General features: G+C 53.9%; 1 protein-coding gene across 1 annotated transcript; it reads right to left on the bottom strand.

Moving 5' to 3' along the window:
- Positions 1-282: 282 nt before the first annotated feature.
- Positions 283-18433, bottom strand: LPO (lactoperoxidase). The gene is made up of 13 exons (XM_058675669.1): positions 18410-18433; positions 13882-13959; positions 12989-13073; positions 10519-10679; positions 10065-10176; positions 9643-9772; positions 8926-9132; positions 7134-7458; positions 6380-6540; positions 2865-3117; positions 2151-2324; positions 998-1235; positions 283-811 (listed from the first exon to the last, which is right to left on the bottom strand). Exons 2-13 carry the CDS (start codon positions 13955-13957, stop codon positions 604-606), a joined length of 2130 nt encoding a protein of 709 aa, XP_058531652.1. The 5' UTR covers positions 13958-13959; positions 18410-18433; the 3' UTR covers positions 283-603.
- Positions 18434-18877: the final 444 nt, after the last annotated feature.

Here is an 18877-nt window from a genome sequence, read left to right as displayed (position 1 = left end):
TTTTCCGAAATGGCTTCTGAAAGGAAATGCATTTGCCTGACAGGGGGATCCTGGCTTGGTTCTCCTTTCTGTTTTCTCATTTGGCACCACTGACCACTTTCCAAGCCCCTCTCTTGGTTGCCCGATGGCCACTGCTTCTCCCCAGGAGCCCTGTGCGCCTTCCCCTTCTTTGAGAACTCTTGGAGCTGCCCCTTTGCCCCGCTCCTTCCCCACGCACATATCCTCTCAGATGCAGGACTGGGGTCAGCTTCCAAAGGGGGCGAGTACATCACTGCCAATGGCTCAAGTCCATCCTCAGCTGTTTACTTAGTGCACTGATCGCCTTGTCGGCTCAGGGAGCTGACAGCCCAGACCAGAAGGGCGTCTCACAGGCACTAAGCTTGACAGAAAACAGGGTTTCCGTAGAGGTGGAGGGGCCGGGTGGTAGAGCTACAGGTGTCTGTCTGCTGGGCTAGGGCCAGCTGCTGGCTGGTGAGTGCACAGAAGCCTGGCTGACAACCAGGGCTGGGACTGGGGTGTCCCTGGGGAGCTTTGAGGAATGGGAGGTGTCATGGACCAGGGGGAGCTTTACTGAGCAGTATGGGCAACTATGGGTCCCAGGCCCTACTCCTCCCTGGAGGCCCAGGGTGTGAGGTCCAGCTTATCAATGGTTGAGCAATTCACAAAGCCTTGGGGGTAGCTGTTGGCCTGGAATGGGTGCAGGGGGACCTTGGTGATGTGGGTGTTGTCACAGACAAGACGTGAGAAGGACACTTTCCGTAGGGCATCCCGCTGCTTCTCTGTGAAGACCCCGGGGTTTTCCCACCAGAACCTGTGGAGACAGAGACATGGTCTCTCCATTTGCTCGTACTGCTGAAGGGAGAGAAGGAGGCCCCTGGGGGGCATGAAATAGCCCCACCTGTGCTAAGGCCTGGAATTGGCCCTCCCCAGTGGCCCTGGGACCCCCACCTGGGATAAGGGGTCCCCTGTGCCCTCCATCTAGCCAGGCGGCCCTTGCCTGTCACCGTCGCGGATTTGCTGGAACTGTTTGCCAAGGAGGCAGGCCAAGAGAGGCCCGCCCCGCCCTCTTTCCACCAGGGGCTCGACAGTGGCTCCCACCCAGATGTCAATGTTGTCTGGGGTCCCATAGAGATCCAGTAACTTCTTAGCCAGTTCTGGGTTCTTGAGTACAGCAGTCAGCTCCTCCAGGGTCCTGGGCTGTGAGAGGCCACAAAAGCCTCGCCATGAGTTGTACCCTAGGGCCAAGAAAAGCCATGAGGCCACGTCATTGCGGGACGCTCTTGCTCACGGCTCCCACTGGGGACATGTCCCTTCCAGCCGCACAGCCCAGAACATCTGAACTCATGGCCTTTGGCATGACAGAGGCAGTGACTGGCACTTTAGTGTCTAGTAGGTTCCACGGGGCCTACTGTGGCTCCAGGCAGTACTCTAAGAACTGTACAGAGTGGTTAGCTGGAAGAGGGCGCAGAACAAGGCAGCCCAGGGCCTGCAGGTAGAAAAAGGTGTAGCTTGGATTTGAGCCCAGGCAATTGCCTTCCATGGGGGTGAAAGACCCGATAGCTACCAGTTTTCTGGTCTTCATCTTTTCTGGACTTTTAAGCTGGTTTCACAGGTTAGCTGTTGTTTTTTAATTGAGCAACTCCAAGAGAGAAGCAGATGTATGCACCTGGCTCTGCATGAGGGATAAGCAGAGTGAAGTTTTAAAAACCGGGCTGAGGGGAGCATTTGCCCAGGGGTGAGGACCCCGGCTGGGATGCCCACATCCTAAATTAGGGTGCCAGGGGGCTCAAGTCTTCACTCTGCTTCCTTTTCTGCCTCCCTGCTATTGTGCACACTGGGAGATAGCAGATGGTAATTCAATTACCTAGTTCCCTGCTACCCTAATGGGAAACCTACTTAGGATCCTGGCTCCAGGCTTCACCTTGGAACAGCCCTGGCTGTTGCAGGAATTTAAGGGTGGACCAAGGGATGGTCTCTCTGCCTCTTGTTCTCCATCTCTATGCCTCTCAGGCAAAAATGAAAACAAACAAGCCCAACATGTCTTGCTTTTAGTTTCGAAGTTGGATTCCCAAGGTTTCAGAGGGGAGTCCCCAGGAGCCCAGAGAGTAGCTAAATGTTCCTCCCAGCTGGGGAGAGCCCAGCCCACTCACCAGGCTGCCCGTGGTCCCGGCCCCGCTGGATGTTGATGGCAGCCAGATCGAAGCCGTGGATCCTGTGTGTTGGCTGAAAAAGCTTGTTGCGCAGCTCTCCTGTCATCATTTTATTCTGATCCATCAACTTGGCCTTCCTGGCCAGTAGGCCCCGCACGAGAGGATCCAGCCCCCCTGCAAAGGGAGGCCCAGCGGCTATCCTTCAGATGTGGCTGAGTGGGGACATGCCATGCAGCTGAGTCCTGGCTCCAGCAGCCTAGCAGGCAGCAGGTGGGGTGTGCTGGGGGTGGGGGGGGGAGTCCACACTGCCTGCGGCTGGGGACGGGCCCTGCGGCATGAGGGACAAGTATGGACACCAAGCTCCAGGTCATTGTGTCAGGACCTTCTCCTTTTCTACACGCCCCTGGAAAGCCCAGCAACACACAAAGGGGCAGCATGAACCCTCCTCTGGCAGGCCTCAAGCAAAGCCAGTTTTAGCCCAGCCCAGGGATGCGAGAGGGCCAGGTCCAACCTAAGGGTCCTGAATGCCAGCAGAAGGCTTTCAGGGAGAATGGAGGAGAGTGACTTATTGGACAATCGCATAATTCATTCCTTCTTCTGAGGTCAGAGAAGCCTACCTGGAAAGGAGGCAGGGAACCCTGGGGATGCTAAGGAGCAGAGATCTGCTGCTCTTGTCTGGGGTCCTGCAGCGAACGCTCCCCTGGAGGGACGTACCATCTTGAACTATCCTCCAGGTGTTGAAGAAGAGGGTGTGCAGGGGGAGTTCTGGCTCTGAACCCCATGGCTGGTAGTTCTCATCCAGGCGGGACACGGTAGAGGGGACTTCCAAGTGGCCAAAGCGGAAGGCAAAGGTAAAGACATTGGAAATTCGGGGATCCACCGACATATTGTAGCCTCGATACGGGGGGATCCATGTCTGCATCTCGGCACCTAGCACGATGGGCAGGTAGTCCCTAAAGGTGATGATCTGGGGAAAAAAGCAAGTCCCAGGGAAAGGGTGTGAGAAAGCACAGGGAGACTTCAGGAAGTCTGTGGTCACACGGACGGACAATCACAATCCACAATTCCCACTCCTGTGACCACGGCACACAGTGCTAATTGATTGTGCCACTTTTCCTCTTTGAACACACAATGGGATGTGGTCATTTGAGGTGCAGCCCCATCACCATCTTTGCTCTAAGCTTATGAATTGGAGGCTAAAGTGGCAGTCCTTGTGTGTCACTTTAAGGAAACCCTGTCGTGGTCCTTCTAAGGAAAAAATGAAGGCCAAACAAGGTCCTAAGCCTGGGCCCCTAACTCAAGATGGCTGGTGACGTTGTAAGAAGAGGACACACACGAGCACAGGATGACGATCAGCCTTCTGCCAGCCAAGAGCAGGCTTCAGGAGCACCTTGACCTTGCACGTACAGCTGCAGGATGCTGTGTTGAGCTGTGCTCTCTGACATTTTGTTAAAGCCGCCCAGCCCAGGCCGTCCCTCTTCTACTCCCTAGACATTGGGTGAGTTTTGCGAACCTCGCCAGTAGCCTTACTTCTTGGGTCCAATTTTTAAATAATAAATATAGAACTATGGAGCTTTTGAGAATGAGATCTCGGTGGCAGCCGACCGACAGGCCATGCACAGGACTTTGGGCTCCAGGATGAGATGCCATCATCTCACTTTGTTCTGTTCCTGTTCACTCATTATGTGACAGACGCCCTCTCCCGCACCTCTTGGGTGTTGATGCAACAGGCAGCGAGTAAAGGACTGTGAGAGCTGGGAAGAAGAAAGTGTCTCAAGGGGAACTCCAGGGCTCCAGGATGTGAAGGCTCTGAGGTGCACACCCTTGGACCAGGGCTGGAGGAGCAGGTACTCCGGGATCTCCCATAGGAACAGAAAAATAAGGAGCCAAGAGAAAGGACGGGTCAGGGGAGTCGGCTGTAGGCCCTGGCACACACATCCCAGTCTCTGTGAGTTCTGGCCACCCAGCCTGATCCATGTTCCAGGCCACTGGCTGCTCTGTTGATCCTGGAGTGGTGGCCCCAGGGAGGCCTTTGTGTCTCTTCACTGAGCAGGTCTAGGTCTAGAGGCATCTACTCCCTTACAGGTTACTTAGCAACAGTAGGCAGCCAGAGAAGTACCTCTCGGCTCTGCAGAGCGCAGCACAGGCATGGAGTAGCAAGTATGCAAGCATTAGAATGCAGTTGGCCAGGAGAGCAGCGTGAGGCTCAGCCAACCAAGTTACTACTGGAGCAGACAAGCTGCAGGAGCAGCCCAGGACCTCCAGGCTAACCTTGACCAAGGTCACCACGTACCGAAATAGAAATTAGAACCAAGTCTCCTAACATAGAAACTGGAATGCCTGGGATCGACCTGGAAGTCACTGCTAATACCAAGACAAAGCTACATCATTTGAGTGAGAAAACAAAATCATCAAAAGCCAACAGTAACACAAGTCAGATGTTGAAATCATTCAACAAAGATTTTAAAGCAGACCAAAAAATGGTTAAAAAAAATCAATGAATGATTCTCTTGAAACAAATAAAGCCAGAACATCTTAGCAAGATGGTAGGAACTATATGTAAAAAAAAAAAAAAAAAAAAGAAGTAAAATGAAACTTTAACACTGAAAATAAACTAACTGAAATTGAAAAACAAAAACAAATCCTGGGGGTCAGTGTTGTGGTACAGTATGTTAAACTGCTGATTTTAAAGCCAGTCTCCTGTATCAGAATGCTTGGTAGAGTTCTGGTTGCTCCACTTGGGATCCAACTCCATGCTAACATGCCTGGCAAGGCAAAAACAGATAATGGCTCAGGTCCTAGGACCCCTGCCACCCACATGGGAGAACAGAATGGAGTACCTGGCTCCTGGCATCGGCCTGGCCTAGACCTGGTTGGAGTGGCCATTTGGTTGGAGTGAACTGGTGGATGGAAAAATCTGTCTCCTCTCTCTTTCAGCCTATTGATTAAGCATGTAAACAGATCTTTAAGAAGAAGAAATAAAGATTGGGTAGAACCAACAGTGAAAATAATCGGGGATAGGAAAGAATTTGTTGAATCTGAACAACAGATAGAAAACTGATCTTCTAAAAATCAGAAGCCCAGCATTCTGTGGCACGCGGACAACAGAGCTCATATTCATATTAACAGAATCCCAGATGCAGAGGAAAAAGGTGTGACACTGAAAAACTATGTGAAGAAACAGCACCTGAAAATTCTCCAGAGTGAAGCATGTAGTTTCATGTAGGTATTTATCTGCGCATTTAACCCATGCCTGGCAGTAGGTAAATGGTTCATGTACAACAGCACATCTACCCCATGGTCTACGCTCAGCCTTAGGAAAGACTGAATGAATGGATACAGGCAGCAAGTTGGTTGAAATGAACTTGGAAGATTTTTTTCTTCATGAAAAAGCCCCTGTCAATGCACGCACACTATCTGATTCCATTTCTCATCAGAGGAGTGAGAGAGTATAACCATGGGGCTGGAGAACCTGTGTGAGGGTCGGGGAGGAGCAGGTTGTTGAGGCTTTACCATCAAGGGTAGCAGGAGGGAGTCAGGTGGTGAGGTCCAGCTAAGCAGCCTTATGCTGGTGGTGGTTATATGACACAGTTACATGGACAACATCCCCCACCACGACTGCATTTGTAAAGGGTGAAATACGAATATGCTGTCTGGCTTACTGGAATGCCTGATGCCTGGTTTTGTTGCTGTACCAGGCTTATGCACAGTGTTAGTACTGAGGGAGGCTTTGTGAGGAGCGCAGGCGACCTCCTTCTGTAGTTTTTGTAACTTTCGAAGACGGTATAATCCTTTTGAAGTAAAATGCTGCTTAAAATATGTGGTTAATATCAACATGTCTTTTCTGATTAGTCAGCCAAGCAACTGTGTCACTTGAGTGTGCATATGACATGCATCTTAGGAGCAGGGAATTCAAAAGGAAGAAAATCAACTCAAAGTAGCCCAAATCACAGCGTGGTAGCAATCCCAGGAGTGACAGTGCCTACAACCCCAACAATGGCATCAGGGCAGGGGACCCTGAGGGGACAATGCCTGAAATACTCTCCAACACTCTGCATCTGGGCAGTTGATTTTGGCTAGAGTTGCTGAAGAAATGGAAAGAGGGAGGGAGGAATTATAGGACTGAGGTCATAGGGGTGAAGCCGCAGAGGGTTGTGGAAGAGGGACAGTGTGTGACGTGAAGCAGGGGGCCGAGCCACAAGCAGGTGCCCACTCCCCCGGGGGCATACCTGAATGAAGGCGCCCAGGATTTTACGGGCCTCCTGGTAGAGCTTCTCTCCATCCCACTGAGGGTTGAGTGCCCTCAGTTCTCCTGCCAGCCGGTTGTGCTCACGGAGAAACAGAGTCTGGGACGCAGCCAGAAGGGTCTGTTCTGAGGCCCGAGAGTCTCCTAGAAGTCCAGATGCAGGCAGGTGGATCCTCCTGGGACAACTCTAGGTCCCAGCCCCTGACCGCGCCCCTAGCCCCTCTCCTAAGCCCCTCCTCCAATACACTTAAGGGAAGTTGACTGGAGAGGGATGGGGATGAGTGGGTGGGAATCACCAATTGGAATCTCAGTTCTACACTCACGCTTTTTAGCTGGGCAAGTGGTTTAATAGTGCTGGACCTCTGTATTCCTGTCTGTGAAAATGGGGAGAATCTGGCTGACCGCACAGGACTGTGGAAGAGGGTTCAGGAGGTATCCTCAAAATAAAAGGAGCAAGAAGCTAGAATGGGAAGTGAAGCCAACACTCAAATTCAGGTACTTGGATGTGGAGTGAGGGCATCCCAACCTGTGTCTCTTCCGCTGGGCCATACACCCACTCTGATACTCATCTCCAATCTCATTTTCTACTGATTTTGGAGATCAACCCATGGGGCTTAGATTTGTCCTGAACAGGACTGGCGCCAGGGACATCAGTGGCTTGGTGTGTATCTCCAGAAGGGTCACAGGCAGATCACCGCCCTGGACCCCTGGCCTTCCTGGTCCCAGCCTGGGCTCACCTGCCACAAAGCAGGGCACGCGGGCCGTGCTGTTGATGAACTCGCAGGGGCTTGGCTTCTTGCTGTCGAAGGGCAAGTAGGGCAGCCCGTGGTCGGAGACCTCCTGGTTGATGGCCAGCAGGCCCAGGGGGCTGCTGAGGTTGCGCAGGCGGCTAGCCAGGTCAGGTTCGGGACCATACACAAGGCTGGCATCCAGGAAGGAGGTCAGAGCGTTGATCTGCTCTCTGGCCAGGGACTGGAAAGGTGGAGTGGGGCAGACGAACCCGGCCCGGAACAAAGGCATGCATTTCCCTTGAGTCTCCAGCTTGGGGTCATTGGGTGGGAACTGTGGGGAGATTGGGCTGGGTGACTGGAAGGGTGGCACAGTGGACCCTGGCAGCTTGGCAGGGGTGGCATAGCGGGAGGCCTTGGCAGCTCGGCAGGGGTAGCATAGTGAGCTCTGGCAGTTCGGCAGGGGTGGCACAGTGAACCTTGACAGCTCAGCAGGGATGGCACAGTGAGCTCTGGCAGCTTGGCAGGAGTGGCACAGTGGACCCTGGCAGTTTGACAGTGGTGGCATAGTGGGGGGCCCTGGCAGCTCAGCAGGGGTGGCACAGTGGGCCCTGGCAGCTCGGCCGGGATGGCATAGCAGGGGCCCTGGCAGCTCAGCCGGGATGGCATAGCAGGGGGCTCTGGCAGCTCGGCAGGAATGGCATAGCTGGGGGCCCTGGCAGCTCCCCTAGAGGGCCAGTTCATATGTGAAGACAGTGGTGGCATGTTTCTAAGATCTTGGCACCAGACACTGTCCCAAGATGCCCCCAGCCACTGTTACCCTCCCTGGGCCCCTAATACACTGATGCTCCTGGCACCCTGCAGTCTAATCCTTCATTCTTTCATGGCTAGGCCTCGCAGTTTCGATGTGAAAAGAGCCCAAGAGCCTGGACGGGGAAGCAGGATGTGATCTGGGAATGTCTGTTCAGAAGGAATGCATACCTGCTACCATTTAATCACTCTGGGCCCACCATGTGCCAGAGATGATCACATTTTATCCCATTCTGATGTCCCTAGAGCCCTGGAAGTTAGACAATTCAGACCCATTTCACAGGTGAGAAAACGGAAACTCCACAAGATTGACTTGCCCAAGTACCCTCACGCTGGAAGGGGGAGGCAGAGTGCATTCCACAGCTCATGCTCTCGACCCCGGCCTGTGCCCTGATGGGCAGTTTAAGTGGCTGTCTGGCTTTCTGACTGTGGCACGAGGAGAGGGATGCACTTGGAATGCTTCTCCCTGCTGGATAAAGTCCTGCAGATCCCTGCTGCTCACTGGAGCCATCCGTCTGGTCTCAGCCCTTTCTAGGAGATGAGGCGGTCCTTACAGTAGATGAAGTCACGGTTTATGGCAGCGTGCCAAGAGCCTCACCATGGGCAACATGACTCCGGGGGACCCTGGTAAGGTGGGGACTCTCTTGGCCAGCGTCTGGGATGAGGCATTGCTTATAGGCTTCCCCCACCTCACCAGGCGACAAGACTGCTCCCTAGGGCTCCCCAGGGTCGCCCTTTGTCCTTGGGAAGAGGGGCAGCATCTCTCTCACTTTGGAATCTCTGGTGGCTTAGCATACTGCCCAGCGTGGGGTAGATGGCTATGTCCACTTACTGAATAAATAACAATTTATGAGGCCTGGGAAGCGATCTAATGAGCACTCAAGACCTACCAAGTACTAAGAGACACTAGTGGATGCACTGGGGTGTTCTGCTGTGTCACCTGGGCGAGGGGCTTATTGGGGACCCCCCCAGGGACCAGGATGGGGGCTACCGTGATGGGGAAGCAGTTGCCACTCTGGACACAGTACTCCTCACACTGGGCCTTGGAGTGCTCACTGCTGCCCAGCTCGGTGTCGGGGGCAAAGTCCAGGTCGTGGTCCACAATTTGACCCCACTGCATGAAGAGCAGGGACCTGTCTGGGTCCAGAGCACCTTCCTCGTTCAGATAGCCTGCGATCTCATTGGATACCTCGCGGGCCTGCAGGTGGAGAGAGGGGAGGTCACAGAGTACCCAGGAAGAGTGCCCGTTTAGCCCCCAGGAGGAGCTTGTGAGGCCCCGTGATTTGATTCCAAGACAAGTGAAGTCAGTTCTGGAAGAACTGCAACCCTGCACGAGCCAGTGCCCTTTCCACTCGAGAGGAGAACAAAGCCAGGCTGCTGTCTCTCTCATATAAAGGCTTGGGAGTGCCAGGTGCCTGAAAACAGGAGCGGGGGCCCAGGGGAGCGGCTGTCAGCTCGGATGAGGCCAACAGACACGATCTCACAGCAGACAACAGCTGATGCGCGCCAGGCGCTGGAGCAGGGGAAACCGGGGCAGTGCCGAACAGGGAGGCCGGTTGTTCTGGGACCCCAGGGCGTCTGGCCTGGGGCGGCTGGGTTCTGCTGCCCTCCAGTGGTGCGGCGCGTGAACACCGCCAGGGAGCGCCCAGGTCTCTTGCCCGCGCCTGTGTCCAGGCCGTGCCGGTTGCCCAATTTCGCCCTTCCTCACCAGCGGCAGAGGGAAGCCGTTGCGCGTCTTCCCCGGAGTCCAGCCGAAGGGCAAGGAGAGCCCGTCCTCGTACTCGGCCGGCAGCCAGCGTGCCAGCGCCCTGTTGGCAGCACCCAGCGCGGGCTCCCTCCTGCAACCCAGCGAGACAGCGCTCAGCCTTGGGCAGGCTGGTGGACCCCTGGTTCCGAAGCATAGGAGCGTCCAGGACAGGAAGGGGTGGGAGGCGGTGGAGGTGTCCCTCAAACTCAGGGATTCTGCCCCCACCCCACCCTTTCCCATGCCTCCCCTTAAGAACTGGGGAATGGACCAGGCCCAGGAGCAGGTGCAGAGGTCCCGGTGGGGAGTTGAGGATAAGATGGTGGGAGTCCTCAAGCCTCGCCCCCAGGGGCTGGGCCCTGGTTGGGGCTCTGGCTCATGGTCACCTGTTGTTACAATGCCCGGTGATGGTGCGGTAAGGGCTGTCAAAGTCGCATTTCAGGACAGGCGCAGGGCCCTCACAGCCCACCTCCCAGGAGAGCGAAGCCAAGTCGAGGGCTGGGCCTGAAACAGACCACAGCAGGCTGCTTAAGTTGGGTCTCCATCAGGGGGCTTGGGGGAGGCAGGAAATCAGAGCCAGGGGTACCCACACCCCCCGATGTTCTAGCACAAGAACAGGGTACAGTCTCGGTAAATTCTCTGCAAATCCCCTCATGCAGCTGGCTTTGATGCCCCCGTCCCTGACAGAAGTGGCCACACTGGTTTGAGACAGCTGTTCTCTAAGCGACTGCTAGTTCTGCTGGCTTGGACTGCGGTTCCGAGAAGTGCTTCCTGGAGTGCAGAATTGCTCCCGTCAGCCATGGGATGACGACACCATTCTGCCCTCAGGAGCACCCTTACCTGTGATGTTGGATGAGGGTGAGGCCCGTCTCAGTCTCTTGAAGGACTCCTCCCACACCTGCCCGTTGCGGATGGCGGTGCGTGTTCTGCCCTTGGCATGCTTGAGGTACTCTGAGAGCCGTGGTGTGGTGGGAGTCCCAGAGCTCATGGTGGCCCTTAGCCTGTGGAGGAGAACCGTGGGGCATCCTGACCTGGTCCCTGTGCAAGGGGTTGGTGGCTCGCCACCTACAGAGGGCCCTGAGGTGGTGTGGGCACAGGGAGGCACGGAGTGCAGGAGGCCAAGCCAGCGGACCTCGGCACCCCTTCCTGGCCATCTTTCATGCCCTGGGAGTTCGCCTGCAGCCGTTCAGTTCTGTCTGGAGTGGCTGTGGCTGGGGTGTGTTAGGGAACCCCAGAACCACCACGTTCCTGGGGCATCCCGATTCAGACTTTTAAAGAATGCCTGCTTGTAGCTGACATGCCACTGAATCTGGGGAGCATTGTGAAGATAAGGTATTGCTGGGTTTCCATCCCCACCCCTGAAGGCATCCCTCCTTGCATCTGGCCTCGGGGCAGCTGGTGTGGAGTTGGGGGCAAGGGCCAAAACGCCCAGCCTGGGGTCGAACACCTCGGACCTGTAGCTCGGCCTCTTTCTGCCTTGATGTTCCATGTGGATCACGGGAAACCAAAATCCTTCCACTGTGAAGTTTGTGACAGCACGGAGGTGGATCCAGGGGGAGGTGTCAGGAAAGTTCTCCCCCAGTTTTCCCTGCCCCACTGAGGACTTTGTACCCCCAACTGTGCCTCACTTTCCCCAGGTATGAGATGAGAGGTGACTTCTGGCTCTGACCACACAGCCAGACTTGTGACTGCGCAGCACGCCATGACCTCTGTGTGAGGTGCCAACAGCACAGTGTCTCTGCTTGCAGGACTATAGGGGTGAGCAGGGTAGGCACGTGTTGGTGCCCTGACACAACGGAGCGCTCAGTAGGCCTATTCACTGCCAGCCTCCCCCACCCTGGGGTGGGGAACAACACTCAGGAAATAAGCCCCATTGTTCTTGCTGCTCTTGCAAGAGACTAGGTGGCCCAGAGGCCCAGGCTGCTGCCTGGTGCTGCCAGCTGTTTAGACAGACACATGTTAGAGTGAAACACAATGGAAAACAGGCCACAATTCAGTGCTCAACAGCTACTTGTGGGCAGGGCCCACCACATTGGATGGACAGATACAGAACTTTCTATCACAGGAAATCCTGTTGGGCAGTGCTGGCCTGGAGCGGGAGCCTGGAACCAGGCAGAGCCTGCTTGGAATCTAGGTCCCTCCAGGATCGGCTGAATTCAGTGCCTGACCACCGAGTGAGCATCCCCTTGCCTCTGGCCTGACTTCCTTTGCAGACCTCCCGCGGCCTTAGCAGTCCATAGGCTGGTTTAGTCCTGACTGCCCCCTGCTAGGTGTGTGCACTTGGGTAGCTTTCAGCCTCTGTGCACCCACTTTCCTGATGAGTGAAGTGAGGATACTGATTATAACCATAGGCTGGACTGTGCTGTTTGACCATTTTTGACTTCCAAAGTAGCTCTTTTGTATATAGTTCCATTCAGAATTCTGTGGGATTTCGGCATGAAGGTGAAGCCTTAGAGCTGCACTCTTGCCATGACCAGGTGAGTCCCTCCCAGGTTTCACCCTGGAGGATCCCTGGTGGGAGTCTTTGTGCTCCCTCACCCTGCCCAGGGGCTTCCCAGGGGCTCCCTCCTGATGCTCTACCCCCAGGGGGTCAGAGAACCAGGCAAGGAGGCAGGAAGGGAAGCTAGCCAATGCTTCTTGCACTTCCTCCAGGCCTTGGGCAGCTCTGAGCCAAGGACAGTGAGATGCATGGGGCTGTGCATCCCTGTGCTGGCAGCCCTGCTGGTCTGAGGCTCCTGGGAGTTGGAGATGAGCTGTGGGACCCTGCCCAACTCCTCACCTGTAGCAGGTAGCCCACCTCTTGCTCCGAGGGGAGACAGGCTCTGAGGGAGCACCTTATACCCCAGGTGTCCCTGTGAGGTCAGACTGAGGCCAGACCTGAAGACACATGCATGCTTAGCTTCTTCCTTGTGCTTTTCTTGCTTCCCTTATTGCACTGTGGTGTCCCTGAGAGCACTCCCTTTCCAAGTCATCTGTGCCTGAAGCCAGGGTTTGAACCAGGCCCAAGGTCATTCATTACTTGCACAAGGGCAGAATTTTTACCTGGGAACCTCCTGTGTGACTTGAGGGTGCCCCATGTCCCAGGTCAGAGAGTCGGTATGAGATTAGATCAGAAGTCCTCTTCCAAGGACCCCCAAAGCAGAGGGTTTGGTGAGTGGGGAGGGGTAGAAGGGCAAGTTTGAACTCTGCTTTGGTCAGGGCTGGCATGGAGACATTTGTTCTTCCCAGGGGCCATGTGAAGGGAAGTGTATGTGTGTGTGTAGGTAGAAGGTGGAGAGGATGTGAGAGCAAGAGAGAGACAGAAGCATACCTGATTCGGGAGTCGAGGAAGGCCTTGTTGACTTGGTCCTTGGCCTGGCTCACAGCGTCAGAGATGGCGGCAGCTCTGGTGGTCCCTGTTGGGGGGTGGGGTGAGGACAGTATCACGTTCCGCTCCGGTGAGACGCCCTCTGCATCTGTGTCCCTCCTTGTCAGCTGCTCCTCCACCCCTCATGTCTGGGCAGGGGGTAGATCCAAGACTGGGACCTGCTCACGAGCCTCTCTAAAGGGAAAAGCTCGGAACGGGAAGCATATGCTGGGTTCTCAACGTGACATCCCAATGGCGCTCTGGAATTCCAACCAATTGAGCATGACTGTTCAGGTGGCCTCCAGCAGAGCACAAGACTCGGGCTTCTTCCGGGAGAGGTGGTCTCCCGGACCCTCAAAAGGCATGCTAGCCACCAACTTCTGACTAGGGGCTGGGGTGGGGTGAGGGGAGCGGTGGGATTTTTTTGGTGGCACTCAGGCTGAGGTCTGCAGTGTGGTCACAGGACCCCTTCCTGGGATGAGGAGAACGGAAGGGGTTAAACAGCACCCACACCTGAAATCCATGTGTGCTTGGGACCCTGTATGACATAGGGTTTGCAGGTGCAATCCTTTCAGACTGGATTAGATGGGCCCTAAAGTGGTGGGTGTTGTAGGGAGAGGACACGCAGGCAAGTCTGTGTGGAGTCACAGGACGGTTGGCAGGACGCAGCTACCAGCCAGGGAACACCGAGGAAGCCAAGAGCCACCAAGCAAGGCTCCCTAACCTAGGGCCGCTGGAAGCGCATGGCTCCTGCCAGCCCCCTCCTTCTGGGGTTCTCACCTCCCAGACTGCAAGATGATGGGCATCTACTGTCCTCAGCCACCTGCCTTTAGTACAGTGCCCCCTGAGGCACTTACCACCTATGACAGATGCTGCAGCCTGCAGTGAGAACAGGACAGCCAGGAGCGCAGGGTGGTGCAGAGGGAGCCTCATTCCTGAAACGACATGCAGAGTCATGCAGGAGTCTCACGGGAGCCCCAGTGGGAAGGACTGCATACAGAACAAGGGGACCAGTAAGGGACTGTTGGCAATGCCCGCATCACCATGTATCCCGAGCCGAGCGGAGGGACTAGGGTTGAGAAGAAGACAACACGCACTGCGTCATTTGTGTAAGGAGAATGCTGAATGCCATTTATTGAAGCTCCAGGCTGCCTTTTATACTCTGCCTAGTTCCTCCCAGTATTTATCCAATCCTCAAGTGGCCACCCTAAAATCCCCTGGGGATATAACTTGACAAACAGGAAGCAGGAACTTGCAGTTAGGCTGGGGGGCTAAATGTGTCATGCCAAGATTGCATGCCCTGTTACACCTTTGAGAAACAAGCTAAGCTGTGGAGTTAACCCTTGGGAGACCGGGCCCTGCAAGGGACAGTCACATTCGCTCATGGAGCATCTGCTACATGCACAGGCTCCTGCTGGGTGCTGAGGAAGATGGAAGGAGGTGAGAGAGAGAGATTCTCCCAGCCACATTGGCAGGGAGCTGGGTCAAGGTGGAACAGCTGGGACTTTAAGCCACACTCTGACATGGGAAGCCGGTGTTTCAAGTAGTGGCTTAATCTGCTGTGACACAAGCCAGGGCCCGATTCCCAGGTCTTCTTGAACCTGAAAAGTGTTGTTAGAGCCTAAAGTGTGTCTCTAATATTCTCCTGCCTTCTGCCTTGTCCTTTTGTCTCCCAGGTTCAGCACCAGACATGTGTGCCTGACAAGCAGTCCCCAGCTCTGCCCTTCTGCCAGCGGCTCTACTCTCCTTCAAGAACCCAGTTTAAGGGGCCACATGGGCATCCTGTATGGGACTGGTTTGAATTTTGACTGCTCTACTTTCCATCAAGCTTCCTGCTAATGGCCTGGGAAAGCTGCAGAAGCTGGCTCCCAGCTCTTGGCTTTGACCTGTCCCAGCCCCAGCTGTTGGGGTCACTTTGGGAGTGAAACAGTAGATGGTAGATTCTCTTTCTCTTGTTCTTTGTCTCTTCCTCTTTGTGTATAACTCTGTCAAGTATTTATATATATACATATATAGTATATAAATATTTATATATATGTTAGTTTAGTACAGAAACAGGAAGAGAGGAAAAGATTTTTCTATCTGCTGGCTCACTCCCCAAATGACTGCAATGGCTAGGTCTGGGCCAGGTCAAAACCAGGAGGCTAAAACTCCATCTAGGTCTCCATGCGCAGCAGGGATCTAAGCACTTAAACCATTTTCCACTGCTTTCCCAGGCATATTAGCAGGGAGCTAAGTCAAAAGTGGGGCAGCCAGGACATAAACAAACACCCCTATTGGACGCCAGTGTTGCAGGTGGCAGCTTAACTCTGTACCACAGTGCCAGCCCCGAAAAGTTCATTCCATGACCGCCTCCTTTCCCTGTGTCATTCTTTCCTGTGACTCCAGGAGACCCAAGGCAAGGTTTGCTGAGTCAGCAGAAATCTGCCCTTTCAGGCAAACAAAAATAAGAGTTTGGGCATAAAAGGTATTGTTAGCTTTTCAAAAAATCATATAACATTGAACCACAACCATTTTCACTGTAGGGTATGTTCACTTGTTTGCACTGTTGTGCAACAGATCTCTAGAACTTTGTCATCCTGCAAAACTAGAACTCTATATCCAATAAAAACTGATTCCCCACTCCCACCCCAGCTCCCGACCCCAACAAGCATCACAGCACTGGTTCTCTCAAAACGCTAGGGAGCTTCTGTGCAGCCATGTCATTATTCTCTGAATGACCAATGTGGTGTATAACAAATTACCATCAGAAAGTGAGACTAGAAGGTTCATCAATGAAAATGTGTCGTCATCTGAGATGAGTTGAGGTGGAAACCCGTAGCTGCCGACCTGTTGGGTCAAGCTGCTTTCCATTACCTTGTTCCTGGTTGATGGGGGTGAAGGGCATGCAACAGGAGACAGAGACAGGCCCATGGGGGGCTGTGCCACTGAAAAAGGGACGTGCAAGAAGGTCCCACAGGGACACGTTCCTCAGCCAGAACCAAGCAGGGAAGAGGGGCATGGGGTTTCAAACGAGCAAGGCCAACCAGAGACTTCTGTGCTGTGTTTTTATTTACCTACATTCCCATTACCAAGGACAACATAGAAACATTCCCCAAGCCTGGAGCCTTCTCCTCAGTGTGAGTATCTGGAGGTAGATGTAAGGCCCAGGCCACTCATGCCAAGCTGTCCACAAGCCACATCTCTACCCAGGCAACATGTCACTTCCTCTGTGAAGGTCACCCGATTTCTCCATGAAAGCTTAGGTCATTTCTTCTTTAGGTTCTCTGTAGGATTTAACTCATGCATCCCTGCTTTCATATCTGGCTCTACTGTCAGACCATGAGTTCCTCAAGGTCCTCTCTTATTTTCTTGGTTTTCCCAGGGCCCAAGGAGAGTGTCAGAACATTAAAAGGTATGGGGTATGTGCCAAGCGGATGAGACTCCCAGAATAGGGGAGGAGCCGAGCATTGGGTGGTGGCAGAGAGTGAGAAAGGTGAGGGCTTGTAGCAGGCACCTCATACCGTCAAAGACCTACTCATGGCCTGGGCATCCTGGCAATTGCAGGTTCTTAGAATGCCATGGAAGGGACCCAAGAGTCCGTGCTTTGAGGTTTCTAGGGGTTCCTTTGTGCAACTGGGTGCTCAGAGTCTCACTCTGAGCCCCTAGGCCTTCCGCACAGACTCGCTGGGTAAGCAGTTGGCAAGGAACCAGGAAGGGGACCTGAGAAAGGAAGAAATTACCAGCCATCTTTTCCATGAATGACAGAGTTTCTTCATGAGTACTGGCAGGAAATGATAGAAGAGCTAACCCTGGCCCCCATAGGAGCATGCTAGTTGGTCTTTGGGAGCAGCTGCAGGCTCAAGAGCAGAATGCTGTGATGAGAATGGCTACATGAGATGTATTCGTAGATAGATACAGGTTTTCATCCATGGTTCTTGGCTCGTTACTCCCTTTCTGAGTCAGGCCATGGCAACCACACTTCCTCTTCCTCAGTGTGGGCAATGCAAACTCATTTCCCCAGCCCCAAAGAAATTTACCAATCTACCTTGTCTGATGGTACATAAGACCCTCATTTCATGAGGGTGTATTGCCCCCTTAGTTGGAAGAAGGTATACTGCTAGAGTGGCCAGGAGGAATGTAAACAGATGGGTCCTGCTGGCCTGCCTTCTGCAGTCCCCTAACACCAGGTCTGCACAACTGTGCAAGTGTGTGGAGTGTGTGGAGTGTGCTTCTCTGAAAGCCTGAAAGGACAGGATGCAGCAAGCTTCCAGGTAGCTGGGTACACTCAGGGTCAGGGGACAGGGGTGTGGTTTCCTGGAGGTGGCAGCCCAGCAAGGGTGTGCAAGCTCTGTCCCCCTCCTCCTCCACTCCCCCAAAGTGCCTCCTCATCTGTGCCCCTTTTAGTAGTGTCCTTTACAGTAAGTGCAAGTGTCTCCCCGCATTCTGTGAGCTCCTCTAACAGACTAATCAAGGCAAGAGAGGGACTTGGAAGGACCCTGAGGCACAGCCAGCTGGTTAGCTGGAAGAAAAGGAGGAGCAGGGTGCTTGCCACTGGTATCTGAAGGAGCGGGGCCGATGCAGAGCCTGAGGGCTCTGTCTGTGGGCTCTGACTTATTACCCTGGCAGATTGCATCAGGACTGGCAGGAGGCCAGCACAAGGGCGTCGTGAGTGTGGAGGAAGGGAAACTGAGTCTGTTTTCCTTCTACATCCTCGGTGGTTCTTACCAAGTCCTCCACAGAAGGAATAATCTACCTGGGCCAAAAGGCTTGGGGCACTCAGTTGCACAAAGAAACCTTATGTGATTCCCAGCATTCCAGCATGAATCCTGTTGCATGCCTGAGCCTGAGCGGGAGTCAGTTGTCCACAGGGCTGTTAAGCCAACGGGAGCAGACACTTAGAGCTGAGTGTATGTTCAGATCAGCTGCAGACAGCAGGTGTGAGATGTGGCAACAAAGTGAGAATCTGAGAACCATGACTTAGGGAAGCCCTTCAAACACTGCACAACCCCCACGATGGTGGCTGGATCCCATCCTGTCAGATGAGTCTCAGGAATATGCATGGGGCAGCAGCCTATAGCTGTCCGTCCCAGCCTTCTCTGTGACTCTGGACACACGATGCCTCCTAGGCTTCACTTTCCAAGCAAGATGGAAGGAGAGGTCTAGGATGCCTCGTTGCTCTCAGAACTGATTCTGAGACGTGGTTTTCAGGAGCACAAAGCCTTTTTGTCCCCCAGTGGATCCCATTTTGTCACACCAAACAACGAAGACCTGCAGTGGTGGTGGCTAACTCTAGCACTAGGAAGGCCAGTCCAAATGTGTACTAAGCTTTCTGAGAAACCTTTAGGAATATTATCACTGATTTCCTGGCAGAAACAGGGACAGAGTGAGGTTCGCAAGTCTTACCTGCTGGGGGCTTGGGTCACCTGTTGTGGCCAGCAGAGCTGGTCTGCTGGGAGATATTGGTCTTTTATACCTTCTAGCAAGTATTTATCTTGGGAAAAGGCCAGAGAAAAGGTTTCCAGGGGCTGGCTTGGCTTGGTGTAGACACTTGGTTCATCAGGAAACATCTTGTGACTTCAGGTAGAAGTACAAGGAAACGCAAGAAAGGTCAGGATGGGTGTCGCAATGCCACTGAAGCTGGGTAAGGCAACTCCGCTTCTTCCGGTGTTTCAGCTTAAACATGCAGCCCTGTACCAGTCATGGAAAGAAAAGATAGTTTCCTTCTAGAAGATTCTGGCACGGATCAAGTGTGCTGTTGAGGGAGTTGATCAGATTTTCGAAAGTATTTACTTGTATTTATTTGAAAGGCAAACACACACACACACACACACACACACACACACACACACACTTTCTATCTGCCAGTTAACT

The sequence above is a fragment of the Ochotona princeps genome, chromosome 17 (genome assembly GCF_030435755.1).
Source record: "Ochotona princeps isolate mOchPri1 chromosome 17, mOchPri1.hap1, whole genome shotgun sequence".
NCBI classification, from domain to species: domain Eukaryota; kingdom Metazoa; phylum Chordata; class Mammalia; order Lagomorpha; family Ochotonidae; genus Ochotona; species Ochotona princeps.
Note: the sequence above shows the minus strand (reverse complement) of the source record. Positions and strands in the feature narration are given on the sequence as shown.

Bases quoted from the DNA above. Each gene is read 5' to 3' on its own strand.
- LPO (XM_058675669.1), bottom strand. From the start codon at position 13,957: ATGAGGCTCCCTCTGCACCACCCTGCGCTCCTGGCTGTCCTGTTCTCA. The intron at 10,680-12,988 runs GTATGCTTCTGT...TCTCCTCCACAG, and splicing joins TTCCTCGACTCCCGAATCAG to GCTAAGGGCCACCATGAGCT. The intron at 1,236-2,150 runs GTGAGTGGGCTG...TCTTGGCCCTAG, and splicing joins CCGGGACCACGGGCAGCCTG to GGTACAACTCATGGCGAGGC.